The following is a 16603-nucleotide window of genomic DNA, read 5'->3' on the forward strand; positions in this document are numbered from 1 at the left end:
GGTAGAGTACTTCCTAGCATGCACAAGGCCTTCAGTTCCATCCCCAGCACTAACATCAAAGAAATAAAACATACACACACTGAGGACCTGGTTAAGAACCTGCTAACAAAAGCTAAAAGGAAGACCAACCTTAGTTAAATCTGCAGTCTTGGCCCACTTATTTCCATGTAGGGACTAGATGTCTTTAATGTTCTGGTTCATGCATCTTTGCCAAAAGTAATACTTTAAGAAATATAAATAGGGGCTGGGAAAGCCACTCAGAGGCTCTGGGTTCAATTTTAAGTGCACACATGCGAGGGCGCGCGCACGCACACACACACACACATACCTCTACTTGTTTGTGTGTATATGTACATATATGTGATGGATGTGAAGTAAGATAGTGTTGATCCACAGTATATGTCACTAATCTAACATTATTTAGATCAGTGTTGGGATATTTGATCATTAATATTCAAACTCTCAGTTGCTGTCACGACTTTGGCAGGATAGTGACCATTCCCAGTACTTGTCCTCACTGTTCCAGAGGCAGACATCTAATGGGAACTATACTGAGGAATTAAATCACAGAGACAACCACATTTTAAATTCACATTTTTAAGCATATCCCTGACATCTCTAAATCAGAAAACATTAGGTAAAATATAATGAGATGCAACTTCAATTTGAGCTATTTCTTTTCCACATAGATGTATTCAGACCATCATTATTGACTTTGACTTTCAAAAACCAACTTGTGGACTGGGGTTAGTGGTAGAGCACTTGGCTAGCATGTTTGAGGCTCCGGGTTCCATCATGGCTCCAAAAAGAAAAATAGAAAGAAAGATTTTTTAAAAACCAACTTTGGCAAATTACTAAGGTTTGATATTGTATTTATAAGATTATTTTTATACTATTTAGCAGCTGACGTTTCTTATCATTCTTTCTTTTAAATTCTCTTCCTTTAGGAACCTATTAAGATTTACTTTAAACTTTACTTAAAGTTATACAGGACATTAAGGAATTTTCTGCACTTACTTCATAAATTGTTGACCCGTCTCTTCAGGTTTTAAAGATCAATTCACTACTAAAACCAAAATACAAAAAGTTGTATAAGACAATATTAAGAAAACACTTAAGTATACCTTAAGATCTTTTACATATGTACAGTGGCACACATAGTAAAATATAATTTTTCAATTAAGCAATTTTTAATATCTTTATTTTTTTTATGTGGTGCTGAGGATCAAACCCAGGCTAGGCAAATACTCTACTACTGAACTACAACCCTAGCCCAGGAAAATATTTTTTAAATGCGTGAGAAATGAAATATGGCACATTATAAGAGGAGGCTTGGTCTTTAAAGTTAGCGGGTTCTGCCTCCTTGCTTCTTCGCGACATCTAATCCTGGCCCGGAGGCGAAAGTGCTTCCCTGAGGTTTCCTGCAAGCTTGGCAGTGCTGCTGCTGCTGTTCTTCATTTGGTCCTTATCTGTCTGCCCAAGATTTTGTTATATAGAAAAAGAAAAGCAGATGGACCTTTTTTTTCTTCCTTTAGAGAATGGAGTTGTTGTTTTTATCACCACCCAAAGGTAAAATTAATCTTCACTAAGTGAGGAACAAGGGACCAAATGGATGTGGGAAAATTACTATACAGATTCCCCTGGAACAACCTAGATGGCTCTTGCTTAAGTAGCAAAATTTTGGAAAGGTTTTCAGGATGTATTTTCACGGTGATTCTTGTAGGAGAAGGTAGTCATACAAACATAACTGTGGCTCCTTTGATAGTCTCTTCAAATGAATAAATCTCTTAATCAAAAATAACCTGAAAAGCAGGTTTAATGGAAGGACAGCAAAATACCTGTTGTTAACAGTATCTGGGATCCGTACATCAAGGAAGGGGTAATTTATAACTCGTCATGGCATGTATATACACAGGGTTTGAGGAGTCTGAGACATAAATCCCTTTGAGTAAGTAGAAAGCCTTTGACAAAACAGAAAATACTGAGTTATCATGCTTAGTAGAAACCATCAGCTTTTTAAATGAAATTGAGAATCTTTAGTGCCCATGTTTAATTAAACATTTGTCTAACCTGGTGTGGTGGTGTACCCCTGTAATTCCATTAGACCTTCTTTTCATATTCTTGAAACCAACTGGGTATCACTGCAGTACCTCATGCAGGTAGCAGGTCTATTATTGAAGCATCTCTTTTCCTATAGATTCCCCCCATCAGTTAGGATAAGCAATGCCTAGATTAATACCTTTGAATCACATTAAGTCTCAGTTTTGCCTTTCTGTCACTGTGAATGGTTCATACACAGCCATATATCAATTGGTATTCCTGGCAAGATCCCTGTAAAGTTTCCAGGCTAATTTAGTTTATGCATTTGTGAGTCTTATGCAACCAGTGGCCCTTGCTGATGGTCGTAGCCAGCAGCAAAAACTCTTGTCAGTTAAAATTCTTCACTGATAATCATATACCAAATTCTGGATGTCTTATGTCAGGAGGACTTTATATCTTCTTTTGGCCAGAGTTATCATCTGTCTTTTCAGCTTTCTCCTTATATTTAAAAATATAATATCAGCCACTAAGAACAGACTTTGTGAAGTGGACTTTGGACAATCATTATACTTCTTGAAATTAGAGTCAGATTTGATGTGTATTCTTTTGAACATAATAGGACATTTCCTTTGGTCCTACGTGAAATGTCTTCTGCTGCCTTGGTTAGAAGATGGGCTTTAGAACTAGAAGCAGACCAGAATCCAAGCCCTAGTGCCGTCACTTCCTAGCTCTAAGTTGCTTAACTTGTGCATTTCTTTGTTTTTATAAAATTGGGAAAATGACTCCTTCACAGTGAGATTGTAGAGAATTTAAATGAGAAAACATGTTAAAGTGATTAGTGCATGGTAAACATGCGTTATATTAGTTTTTCTCTTATTTTACTGACAGAAAAGATAATACACTAGACAATGGGGTCTGGTTAAGTGAGCCACTGTTTATGTTCTTCTTTTTTTTTTTTTTTAAAGAGAGAGAGAGAATTTTAACATTTATTTTTTAGTTTTTGGCGGACACAACATCTTTGTTTGTATGTGGTGCTGAGGATCGAACCCGAGCCGCACGCATGCCAGGCGAGCACACTTCCGCTTGAGCCACATCCCCAGCCCTGTTTATGTTCTTTCTAAACATGCCTTTCTAAATGTTTCAGTTATTAAATAGCATGAGACAAAGCAGAACCTGGATTTAATATACCTTTAACAAGTTTTTACCGAATGTCTGTTTTGTGCCAAAAACTATATAAGAAAGATATGAAGCCAAGTTAGACATAGTAAGGATAAGGATGTTCTTATTCCCCAAAGTCCAACGGAAAAGACAGGTGATACAAGTAATGAGGGTATAATGAGAACCGAACAGGAATGGTATCTAACTACACTGTGGACACTCAGGAAAACTCCCAGAAGAACTGATACTTGAGCTAGGCATAGACTTCCAACCAGAAGGAACAATATTCACAAAATAATGGAGGCAGAAGAAAGTTCAATGTGTACTAGAAACTGCAAATAGTTTTGAGTTAATGGAGTGAAAGCTATATGTGGATGTGTAGCAGTATGAAGCTAGAGGGAGAGGTAGGGGTCAGATTTTGAAGGATTTTCCATCTTACTAAAGTGTTTGGACTTCAACCAAAAGGCAGTGAAGATCTGCTGAAGAGTTTTAAGCTGGAAAAATGGAGGTTTCAGTGCTTCATGTTAGAAAAACACTTTAGCAACAAAATGGAGGATATATTCAAAGAAGGTTTGAGGTGAAAAAAAAAAGAAGAAAAACTGTTGAGAGTTTCTGTAATAATCTGGGTGAGGCATTGTAAAAGCTTGAATGGAGGTAGCAAATGTGGAAATAGAGATAGGCAGACAGATAAGGGGAATATCAGAATAGAATAAAGATGACTTGGTTATATAATCTCCGGTGGATTGAGTAAGGAAGGCGTTGAAGATGACTCTCGGGCATGGAGCACTGAATAGATGACAGTACCATTTACCAATGTAATAGAGATAATGAAGGAAGCTGGGGTGAGAGGTGCAGGCCGTGATTGGGTGAGTTTAGTATAGGGCATGCCTTCGAGGATGGTTGGTAAATCATGGTCTCTATTGTCCAAAAGATCCAGTCAGCAGAGCCAACTGAAGAGGTGAATTTGACCATAGGTGAGAGTGCTATAAATGGTAATCCAAACCAGCTGTTAACAGTTTTCTTTTTATTTCTAATCTAGCACATATGTGGTGCTCAGTAAATATTTGTTGAGTTGAAAGTATAATGGCTACAACCTTAACCCTGATCTCTTATATATATGCTTTGGGGGAATAAAGAGATTGATCTAGTTGTAGACAACTTTGTGGCACTTGACAACTGTAGGTCAAGTGGTGCTGGCCTAAGCAATGTAATTAATTCACAAATAGCTGCTGCTGCCCCTGCCCCTCCCTTCCCCCCTCCTCCTCCCACTGGTATTGAACTCAGGGGCACTTGACCATAGAACCACATCCCCAACACTATTTTGTATTTTATTTAGAGACAGGGTTTCACTGAGTTGCTTAGTGCCTCACAGTTGCTGAGGCTGGTTTTGAACTCGTAATCCTCCTGCTTCAGCATCCCTAGCTAGTGGATTTACAAGTGTACACCACCATGCCCACTCACAAATAGCTTCTTGATGAGAGATGTTGCTTATCATTTGAGCAGATTGGCACCAAATTGGCTCTTATTTGATTTTCCTAGGTATTTTTCTTATTATTAGTCAACCTTCCCAGTTGTGACAGGTTTGGAGAAGCCTTGAAGTTCCTTTCCATGTGAGTGGGATTGGATACCCTGTTCCACAGAGCTAGGGCTAGCCTACAGCAATCCGAGAAAGCCTATTTGTTTATTATTAGCTAATCTGTTTTTGAACAACCTCAAAAGAAATGGTGAGATAAGTTCCCTAAAAGTAGTACGGCATGCTGTGTGTCACAACAAATTAAATCTTTTGTGCTCCAGGTCCTCTTATATTAGAGGTGCCCTGCTAATCATTTGGTTAAATTAAATGAATCAGTCTGATGCATTAGAATTTACCAAAAAAAAAAAATGTTTTCATGTTATTGTATTTGATCTTCAGACCTCTACAAGTCCAAGTTTCATTCTCATTTTAAGTATGAGGAAATTAATATTCTATTGGTAATATACTATTGGCAAGAATGTTTTTTGTGTCTCTGATCTGCAGACAGAAACAGCCCTATTGTCAGTTTCTCAATTTTGCTCTTCATGTTCCAAGTCATATGCATCCTCAGTGATTATGAAAGCACCACTTACTCTGGACTCAGCTCGTGCCTGTTGAGATGCTCTTGTGTCACATGTTTCAAGAGGGTGGAGGAGTGAAGTTGGCCCGGAGTTCCTGGTGCAGGGCGTCTTTTCTTGCCTTAATAGAGCACTGGTTTATATTCACCACAAGTAGGCTGGCTCACAGAGTTAGGAGTAGCAGTAATTTTTAAAAAATATAATAAACACATGTAACATGGTTTGAGCACTAAAATATGTACACTGGTTCAAGCTTAGTCATTGATTCCAAGAATACTTTTCTTAAAAGAGTCCCTTTCTATTATTAGGTTCCGCTGTGGCATGTAATATGGTAAAGTGACCTTACCAGAAATTAAGGCCTTAAGTGGCTTCTTTACATATGCATATTTCAAGCGAGCACGTGTAGACTATTGCTTGCCACTGCCTTTGGCTTCACTTAGATTGTTCATTTTTCCAAAGGTTCATATTCCTGCAGATGGGAATTCCTCCTCCTCCTCCTCCTCCACTTAAAGCATTTGATGTTTCTTTAAACCTATAGGAATAGGTGCATCTTCTGTAGTGCTATCATCTTCTCCCCGTACTTTTTAAAAACTATTTTTTTTTTTTTTTTTTTTTTTTTTTTTTTAAAGAGAGAGAGAGAGAGAGAGAGAGAGAGACGGAACTTTTTAATATTTATTTGTTTAGTTTTCGGTGGACACAATATCTTTGTTTGTATGTGGTGCTGAGGATCGAACCCGGGCCGCACGCATGCCAGGCGAGCGCGCTACCGCTTGAGCCACATCCCCAGCCCTAAAAACTATTTTTTTCTGTGATGAGAAGCATTTAGCCCAGGAGGAAACTGTGTTTCCAGAATTTCTCTCTCTCATAAATTGAAGTGTTTTGTCATTCATCTGTGAAGAAACACATCTCAGCTGCTGGTCATTTGTGTTGTTTTCAGAGAAACATTTCACTATTTTGGATAGCACGTCTGATGTTGTGACCATGATTAGAGTGTCTGCTACCTGTGTCTCTCTCTTCCTGCCAATCAAATCTAGATATTAGCTTCTCTGTTTGGAGTTAGCATGATGATGCCTGAAACTCGGAGATATTTTTCAACCTGATCAGCTTCTCAAGAACATGTTATGATTGACTCATAAATTGTACTGTGCCCTGTGTATAGTAATGAGTTAGGTATTTAGGAATGACAAAGTGACTTCTGTAAGTATTCTCCTGAAGAGAATATGTTATACAGCCAAGATCATAAGACTACAAAGTGCTAGGTACTGTGTGAGGCACATGGGAATTAATTCTCAGATTAACAATGTTACAGAAATATGACCAAAATGAATTGGAGTTGCTTAAGCTGCAGATAAATGTAGCAAATGGCAGCAGTTCTTGCTTTTGACTACCTCAGAGCCGAGATTCTTGCTTTATATTAACATTGGTGAGGCATCTTAAAAATCATTGTTGATTCTCAAAGTTCATTATGTTCCACCGCTTATTCCTAATCTTCTTGTTTTTATATGTGTTCGTTCATTTGTAGAGTATAAATGGCATTCGCACCGAGGAGGTGGCTGTCGTGACAAAAGGGTCATCTACTAACCCTGACTCTGAATGGGAGGGCCCCAAGCAGTTGGTAGTTCCTAGTGAGAGCCAGATGACCACCCCATCAGCGTCTCCACAGAGCTTTAACCTTGGCTCCCTCTCCACAAGCAGCAAGGAGACAGAGCAGAAGGAACAGGGGGCAGCTGGCTCTCCCGATACTAAGGAGGTGCTAAGAGGCCCAGGTGGGGAATGTCCAGGAGTGGAGGGACAGGCCAGTGTCTTAACACCCTCAGTAACACCAGCTTCCTGTCAGCTGCAACTTGGTGAAAAAAAGGCAGACAGTAGTGAAGAACATGTCACACCAGGAGAGCCACTTGGAAAACAAAACGGATCATTTCTTGACTTACGTGTGGGTACCCAGTTCCCCACCCTCATTCGAAGTTTCCAGGTAGTGACTGATTGGATGACTCAGGTGTAATGACTCTCTGGGAGAGGGCCAGAATCTGTCCTATGGAGGAGGAGGTGGTGGTGGTGGTGGTGGTGAGGGTAGCAGCTTCTCTTCTTTTTTTCTTCAAAATCACAAAGTAAAATTAAAGCCTTTGATTATAATAAATTAATTCAGAGGAATCAACTCTATGACTAGGTACCTTCTCCCCTGATAACTTAACAAAACTCTTGGGAATAAATTCCAGCTATTTACTTTATGAAGCTGGTGTAAGTATGTTCATCTATTAGCTGTTCAAGTAAGCATAGGTGAAGGAAAGAGGTGAATTTTGGAGACTTCCGTGGTGAGGAACCTTCAGTGTTCTGAGACCATGTTCAAAAATTTCCAGGACTCCTTACAGGGGCAGCCGATCTTTTGGTGAGATTTCAGGCCCCAAATAATAATCTATATACTATAGCCCCACTGTGTAGTCCACCACACCCACTGACCCTACTCCTAGGGGATTCCATGATTGTAAACACTAATTCCCTGTGCCAAGGTGGATGGTCACTTAACCCAATCTCAGTCCAGTGGTAGTTTTAAGGTGACTGGGGAAGGTGAGCAGATGGACAAGAAGGCCTTTGATATTCCACTAATGTTCATTCTTCTGAAATTCTGAGATTAATCACCAGGTGGTGGTAGAACTGATTTTTTTTTCTTTCCAGTTTTCCAAATTCTGCTTCTTTTCAGTGAGCCCAGTGTGAATGTCTGACATTGATTTGAGAGAAGTTAATGAATCCCAGGGTAATGCATTCCAGTGCCTCTGCTGTTTCTTGTACCGTTTTGTATTTAGTGGAGGAAATGTGGCCGATTTTCTTAATTATAATGGTACAGCCACAAGGACAAATGAAAGTGATGGCTATTTGGCAAATAGTTTTATATTCAAATTCTGAAGGTCAATCTGAAGTGTTTTATAATACAAGTCATAACTGTCTGATGTTAAAGTTTTCCATTAAGCTTATGAAAGTGATTACAGTAATGCTGCTTTTTAATATCCCTCATGATGTGACACCCTGTCAGGAGGACTTTGAAATAGAGTCCAAGACTTGGGCAGAGGAAACACCTTTGGAGATTCAGCTCACCCTTTGCTTGATTCTAGCTAAAGCTTTGATCAGATCAATGTCAGAAGGTTTAGTTCTTCAAGCCTTCAGCAAGACTCTGATAACTCTGTTACTTTACTACTTCACAGCCCCCACTGGTGAAGACTCAAACTGTCACCATATCAGATACTGCAAATGCTGTGAAAAGTGAAATCCCGACCAAAGACGTCCCCATTGTCCACACCGAGACCAAGACCATCACTTATGAGGCTGCCCAGGTAGGACACCTCATGATGCTTCAGAACAAAGACTGGAGTAGATACAATAAATGTTCACAAGATTTCTAATCGTTTTCTGCAAATAATAACAGCTTTTTTCCTGGGCAGTTCTTTTTAGAAGGGATTACTGATCTGAGAATACCTCATTAAAAATAAGCAAGATTGTTGTGGCTAGAGGTGTGGCTCAGTGGTAGATCATGTGCTTAGGATGAGTGAGGCCCTAGGTTCAATCCTTAGCACCAACCAACCAACTAACAAACAAAATTATCTTTGGTCTGACTGCTTATTTCCACTTAATTCACTTGGAAAAGTCAATCTAGAGTGATGGTTAAGAATATGGGTCAGATAAACCAAGTTCAGGTCTCAGCTCTTCCATTTATTATTATTATTATTAATAATAATATTTATTTTTTAGTTGTAGTTGAACACAATACCTTTATTTTATTTATTTTTATGTGGTGCTGAGGATCGAACCCAGGGCATCGCATGTGCTAAGTGAGCGCTCTGCTGCTGAGCCACAACCCCAGCCCTCAGCATAAAATTTTTAAAAAGAGCTGGGGAGGAGCTGCAGTAGTAGCTCAGTGGTAGAACACTTGTTGTCCAGTATGTGTGAGGCACTGGGTTTGATCCTCAGCACCACATAAAAATAAGTAAAATAAAGGTTTAAAAAATATAATAACAAAAAAGAGGAGCTGGGGATGTAGGATGGTGCTTGTCTAGCATGTGCAAGGCCCCCAGTTCAATCCCCAGTACCTAAAAAAAAAAAAAAGCCAGTCTTCCCAAACTTCTGTTTCTTTGGCTATAAATGGGGGATAATGTATCTACCCACTGTAAGATTTGGAGGAAGATTAGGTGAAATAAAGTCCAGAGTGTAGGATTTTAGTTTGATAAATGAGAAGTTGCTTAAAGTTCTCTGGTGGGGGTAATAAAGAAGCATAATTAAAGCAATGATCTTATAAGAGGGTTCCTAAAGCTGTGTGCTACATATATTAAAGTTGGGGGGCTAGAGACAAAATTATAACTAGGGTGGATCTGGGAAGATGCTTATAAAGAGCTGAAGTATAACCTTAGGAGAGGAGAGGAGAGATAAATCAACCAAGGTAGAGAGCCTGGCATGGCGTGCATGACGGTAATCTCAGCTGCTTGGGGGAGGCTGAGGCAGGAGGATCACAAGTTTGAGAAGCCAGCCTGGACAGTTTTCTTTCTTCTTCCTTCTTGTATTCATTCATTCATTCATTCATACATTCATTCATTCATATATGTGTACAAATTGGGGATCCAACCTAGGGCCTCACGCATGGTATGGCCGGGCAATTTAGTGAGACCCTATTTAAACAAAATTTTTTAAAAAGGGCTCTGTGTATAACTCAATGGTAGAGAACTTGCCTAGCATGCAGGAGACTCTGGGCTCAATCCCAATACCTCCCCCTCAAAAAAAAATAAGAGTGAGAAAAAGAAAACTGAATGAGTAGGGCTTGGCAATGAAGAAGACTGAGAAAAGGAAGGAATCAAAAATTAATTTAAGATTGTGTATGCTATTATGCCAGAGGATGTAGAAAATGAATTACTTACATATGGGAAGGAATCCCTTTAAACTCTCACTACCATGGAAACAACCTAAATGTCCATCAGTAGAGAGCTGGTTAAGTACATTATGGAACATCTAATTAAGGTAATTCTATGTGGCTTCTGCATGGGAACGAGCTACGTGATAAATCTGTGAATGCTGCGGTATGGTGTGAATAATATGCTACTGTTTGTGGAAGGGAAAAGGGAAGTATATATAGCTGTGTATGGAAGAGCTATGTGTGTGGGCTTGGATAGCAGTATACTCTTTCTGAATGGATACTACAAAAAACTAAAATAAAATAACAAGAAGTATGCTGGCCTCTGATGAATGAAAATGGAACTGTGGGACTTCTGGTCAGAAGTAGGAGGGAGACTGCCTGTTCACTTTACAACATTTTGAAGTTTTTGAAGTTTGTAGCCTATACACACCCTCCCCCACAGAAAAAGTAAGGGTTCAAAAGAGATTTTTCTAAAAATTAGGGCCACACACTGCCCACAGAAGTCTATGCGTTAAAAAAGCAATCACTTCAAAATAACCTGAGAGAGATGGGGTTGGGTGAGGGCCCCATGGCTGCCCATTCGCTGAGCCCTGTTCCAGGGAGTCAGCTTGCTGAAGCTCCCAGGGAGTGGGGCCATATAAGCCCCAAGCCCAGAGCTGCATGCTGGAACTGTAGTGGCCGCATGGACACAGTGTATGGCTCAGCAAGCAGCTCAGCAGCACTGGATGTGTACACCGCCTCAAGGGCTGCAGCAAGGCCAGACTGCTTGCAGTATGCTTGGGCAGCATGACCAAGGTCTACAGCTGGTAAGGGTCTGGATTCCTAGCTGTGCCTTCATGCAGGACTTGACCCAGATGTTGGGGGACCTCTTGCTCTTACCAGTATCCTCTCAGCTCTAACGTGGTTGACTTACCTATGCCTAGAAAGCTTAGGATCATTCATCCAGGCTGTGCCCTGGAAAGCACACAGCCATCCTCGAACAGAAGTACAGGCTGCTCCCCTCACAGGTGTCCTGCCTATGAAATTTGGAAGGACCCAAGGACAGTGCTGATACTGTGACCATCTACTGGTTGTTTGCAAGGCCTCATTTGTAGAGGGCACTGGAGTCACATCACAAGCCCGACCTTTTAGGCAGTGCATCTTTTCTGAACACTAGACCAGAAGCTGCTGGTTTAGTCTCATACTGTGGGGGAAGGTTATATTTGTTCTGTAGTTGCATATATCAGCCAAAAGCTGGAAAAAAAGAGATTAAGAACATTCCTAGAGTGGTCTTAATTCTGATCAGTTTCTTCTTTCCCTCCCTCTCTCTCTCTTTGAAATTGAAAAGTCAGCTGGGCACAGTGGGGCAAGCCTGTAATTCCAAGAATTTGGCGGACTGAGGCAGGAGGATCACAAATTCAAGGCCAGCCTTAGCAACCTAGGGAGGCCCTAAGCAACTTTGTGAGACTGTCTCTCTCTCAAAATTTTTAAAAAGGTGGGAATGTAGTTCAATGGTAAAGCATCCCTGGGTACAATTCTCAGTACCTCAAAAAAAATTTTTTTAATTGAAAAATAATTTAAAAGATTTAGAATCTAAAGAGAGCAATGTCTCTGGGTGGTAGCATTTTAAGTTCAAGCCAGCTGGAAATGCTGGTGCAGTTTAAAAGTCAGGTGACCAAAGGCAAGGGGTTGCTCCTCAAGCTGCAACCAGATTATAGAATCACATGCCAAAAACATTCATAGGAGAAAAGAGAGCCTTTTTAACAAATGGTACTGGGAAAACTGGTTATCCATCTAGAGAGAATGAAACTAGACCCTTATATTTCAACTTGCATAAAAATCGACTGAAAATGAATCAAAGACCTAAGAATTAGGCTGTGTGATGTGGTGCATGCCTTAATCCCGGTGGCACTAGGCAGAGGCAGGAGGATCGCAAGTTCAAAGCCAGCCCCATGGAACTAGAGACCATGTACTAATCAAGGCACCAAGCAGCTCAGTGAGACCCTGTCTCTAAATAAAATACAAAATAGGGCTGGAGATGTGGCTCAGTGGTCGAGTGCCCCTGAGTTCAATCCCCGGTACCAAAAAGAAAAGAAAAGGGAAAAAAAGATCTAAGAATTAGACCAGAAACTAACACTCCAGTGTGTAAGCACAGGCAATAACTTTTTCAATAGAACCCATAAAGCTTGGGAAATAAAGCCAAGAGTTAATAAGTGGGTTGGCATCAAATTAAAAAGTTTTTGCACAGCAGAGGAAACAATTAAGAATGTGAAAAGAGAACCTATAGAATGGGAGAAAAATCTTTGCTAGCTATTCTTCTGACAGAGGATTGATATCTAGAATATATAAAGAACTCAAAAATTTAATGCCAAAAAATCAAGTAACCCAATTAATAATGGACAAATGAGTTAAACAGATACTTCTCGGGAAAAAAAAAAAAGAAAGAAAGAAATACAAAAGGCCAACAAATTAAGTATGTTCAATATTATTAGCAATTAGGGAAATGCAAATCAAAACTACACTACGATTTTATCTCACACCCATCCGAATGGCAGGCATCAAGAGTTCAAGTAACAACTGCTGGAGAGGATGTGGAGAAAAGGAACACCTTGACACTATTGTTGGGATTGTAAATTAGTACAACCACTATGAGAATTTGGAGGTTCCTCAAAAAACTAGGCATGGCCACCATATGACCCAGCTATACCACTCCTCAGTATTTATCCTGAAGAATTGAAGTCTTCATACTACCGTGATACATGCATACTCACGTTTATAGCAGCTCAATTCACTATGGAACCAGCCTAGGTATCCGCAAACAGATGAATAGATAAAGAAAATGTGGTCTGTATACCCAGTAGAGTTTTATTCAGTCATAAAGAAAAACGAAATTTTGTCATTTGCAGGAAAATGGATGGAACTAGAGACCATGTACTAAGTGAAATAAGTCAAACTTAGAAGGTTAAGGGATGTATTTTTTCTCTCATATGCTACAGAAGCTAGAGAGGAAAAAGGAAGAGAAAGGAGGGAACAGGTCTCATGAAAATCAAAGGGAGATCAGTAGAGGAAAGGGACCAAGGGGTAGCGGGAGGGAAGAAAGAGGGAAGTGTCTGGGAGTGACAGTGTCTAAATTATATTGTTATATTGTGTGCATGTGCAAATATGCAACAACAAATCCCATCCTGTGTACAGTTATAATGCATCAATTTAAAAAATGGGGGGGAGTTGTAGAACCACACACCAAACATTTCCCTCCAAACCTGTGGGGCCAGTGGTGTGGTTGGTTGTGATTGCCTGGTGGGGATAATTATCATTTTGGTCTAATGGTGGAGATTTGCTGGGGGCATCCAAATTAAACAATATTGGAAACAAAAATCCTTTCAGCCAGGGACTTTTTCTTATTTATTCATGAAATAAGTTATAGCTAATTATATGTATGATGTCTTTATTTAACTGTAGTGTTTACTCAGCACCTTTTATGTATGCCAAATGTTAAACATAATTAATGTTGGACATTTGAACTTTTTTTTTTTAACCATAAAAAATGCTATTAGCCAGACGCAAGTGCCACACACCTGTAATCCCAGCAGCTTGAGAGGCTGAGGCAGAAGGACCATGAGTTCAAAGCCAGCCTCAGCAAAGGCGAGGCCCTAGGCAACTCAGTGAGACCCTGTCTCTAAATAAAATACAAAACAGGGCCGGGGATGTGGCTCAGTGGTCGAGTGCCCCTGAGTTCAATCCCTAGTACCCACCCCCCACCAAAAGAAAAATGCAGTTAAACATATTTTTAAATGGTTTTAAAAAATAATGTAAGAGAAATATAAAGTGAGCAAGATGCCTGGACAAATTATACCAGCTTTGGAGTTAAGGATACTTAATTTCAACACTTACTAGGTTTTTTTTTTTTTTAATATTTATTTTTTACTTTTTTTGGTGAACACAACATCTTTATTTTATGTGGTGCTGAGGATCGAACACAGCGCCCCATGCAGGCCAGGCGAGTGCGCTACCGCTTGAGCCACATCCCCAGCCCACTTACTAGTTTTTTGACCTTGGGCAAATCATTTAACCTTTTTGAACCTTAGTTTTCTCTTCTGGAAATTACTTTTTATAGAGTTATTGAAATAAATATCATGTTTGCCTGAGACATATATAGTAACTATTCAAAAATGGTAGTTCTTAGCATATTGCATTTTATACATTGATCCTATTTTGTTTTAGCCATGCATAACAGTCAGCCAAGATACAAATTGCTTTTTAGGATTCATGTTAGACAGTGATGTGCAGTGGGAAAGAGTGTTGCCCATAGAGTCAGATATCCTAGGTTTGAACCTGCTTCATCACTTCCTACCTAGTGTGTAATCAGGTTAGTAAATTGCTCTGTGCCTCAGTTTCCTCGTTTGTAAAATGTCACTAATAGTTCTAGCTCACAGCACTGTTAAGAAGAATAAATTAATATATGTAACATGCTTCCAAAGTATCTGGCACATAATAAGTACCAGGTATCTATTTGCTGCTGTTGTCATTTACTGTAACCATTTCTGCTGCTTTTTTTTTTATTATTATTTATTTATTTATTTTTATTGGTTGTTCACAACATTACAAAGCTCTTGACATATCATATTTCATACATTAGATTCAAGTGGGTTGTGAACTCCCATTTTTACCCCAAATACAGATTGCAGAATCACATCGGTTACACATCCACAATTTTACATAATGCCCAATTAGTAATTGTTGTATTCTGCTACCTTTCCTATCCCCTACTATCCCCCCCTCCCCTCCCTCTGCTGCTTTTTTTTTATTGTCTTGCTTGACAAGTAAGCACAAGTATCATTTTTTTATTTGTTCACAATCTCCACACTTTGGAACAGGTGGTGAAATGAGATAGGAAGCTGGGATAGGTTTTTTATTTATGCCCACAAGAGTGTATTTGTGGTAAAAATTTACATACTTTATGACTGGCTTCTTTGAGTGTTGTGTTTCTTAGATTCATCTGTATTACGTGAATCCATAGTTCATGCTTATCTATGGCTGAATAGTACTCCATTGTATTAATATATCTCGATTTTTTTATCCTTTCATTTGGTAATGAACAAGTGGGTTAGTCCCAGCTTGGGTAAATATGAATCAAACTGCTGTGAATATTCATGTACAAGTCTTTGTGTGGACATATCTTGGGTGAACACCTAAGAGTAGAATTCCTGGATTATAGGGTAAGTGGGTGTCTATAAGCTGTTGTCAAAGCCACAGTATCATTTTTTTTTCTTAGTTGTAGATGAACACAATACCTTTATTTTGCTTATTTAATTTGTTTATGTAGTGCTGGGGATCAATCCAGTGCCTCACGCATGCTAGGCAAGTGCTGTACTACTGAGCCATAACCCCAGCCTCAAAGCCACAGTATCATTTTGAAAAACATTGGTTAGAGGATCAAGAAAGGAAGAGGCCCCGTGTGGGAAGAATGAAAATAGTCAGCTGTAACAGTGTCACCTCCATTTCCACCTTCTTCAGAGAGAGTAGAAGAGAGGGTGGGAGGTGGGGACAGTGACAGATTTATAGAGGAGAAGCTCTGCACAAAGCTTCAGCAGTCCTTGCATGAAAATTTATATTCTTACACTAGTTTATAAAAAACTTCTATTTCTATAATTTCTTTTGATTTTCACAACAGTGATATGGTATCTGCAGAGCACATATTACAGCATAATGTGTGAAAACTATAAATGAGAAAACTAAGCCTCAGGAAAGGCAAACAACTTTCCCCCACCCACAGCTAGTTATTGTCTGAGCTGGGACTCAAACTCCAGTCTTCACACAAGAAGTCTCTTGCCTGGTCTGCATCCTAGTTCAAACACCTACTAGGTTCTACTGTAGAACCTTGGACACACTATTTGACCTCTCTGGGTCATGCTTTTCTTAACTGCATAGTGAATATAATAATAGTATCTTCTCATGATGTTGAGAAGCATCATTGAGACAACAGTTGCATGATGTGCTTGACACATAATAGAAATGCAGTAAATGTTAGTTGAATCTGAATCTGGGCTAAAGAAAATGTTATTGAACTAATTCTATACCTGGTATGACTTAGGGGTCACAGTGTCTCTCTCTTTAATTTTTATCCAGATGCCCACCTGTAGAGGAACCCAACCAAGGACTCTGTTCCTTTCTTATTCTCTTCTCCTCCATCTGCCCCCCTCAATATCTCGAGGCTTTTGGGTAAATTAAATGTGGTCCTGTTCTTAAATATAATGCCAAGTAGTGGCACACACCTGTGGTCCCAGCTATTCTGAAGGCTGAAGCAGGAGAATCATCCAAGATCAAAATTCAGAACTAGCCAGGGCAACATAGCAACACCACATCTCAAAAGAAAAATAAAGCTGACAGCCTTTAAACAAATATACTTAAAAAAAAAAAAAAAAAAAAAAAACTACTTACAGG

At 39.5% G+C, this 16603-nt stretch overlaps 1 protein-coding gene across 24 annotated transcripts in view; it reads left to right on the plus strand.

Annotated features, from left to right (window-relative positions):
* The window catches only part of Epb41 (erythrocyte membrane protein band 4.1), a 169419-nt gene that overhangs the window by 146031 nt on the left and 6785 nt on the right, over positions 1 to 16603 (plus strand). For 11 of the 24 annotated variants that reach the window (XM_078025735.1, XM_078025739.1, XM_078025745.1 and 8 more), the window contains 2 exons: positions 6812 to 7261; positions 8487 to 8615. In XM_078025735.1, the coding sequence (XP_077881861.1) occupies positions 6812 to 7261; positions 8487 to 8615 (579 nt within the window). Of the gene's footprint in view, positions 1 to 6811; positions 7262 to 8486; positions 8616 to 16603 lie in introns of those variants that run through there. The other 13 variants (XM_078025755.1, XM_078025747.1, XM_078025748.1 and 10 more) reach the window with 3 other exon arrangements.

Source organism: Ictidomys tridecemlineatus, chromosome 11 (assembly GCF_052094955.1).
Source record: "Ictidomys tridecemlineatus isolate mIctTri1 chromosome 11, mIctTri1.hap1, whole genome shotgun sequence".
Classification (NCBI taxonomy): Eukaryota; Metazoa; Chordata; class Mammalia; order Rodentia; family Sciuridae; genus Ictidomys; species Ictidomys tridecemlineatus.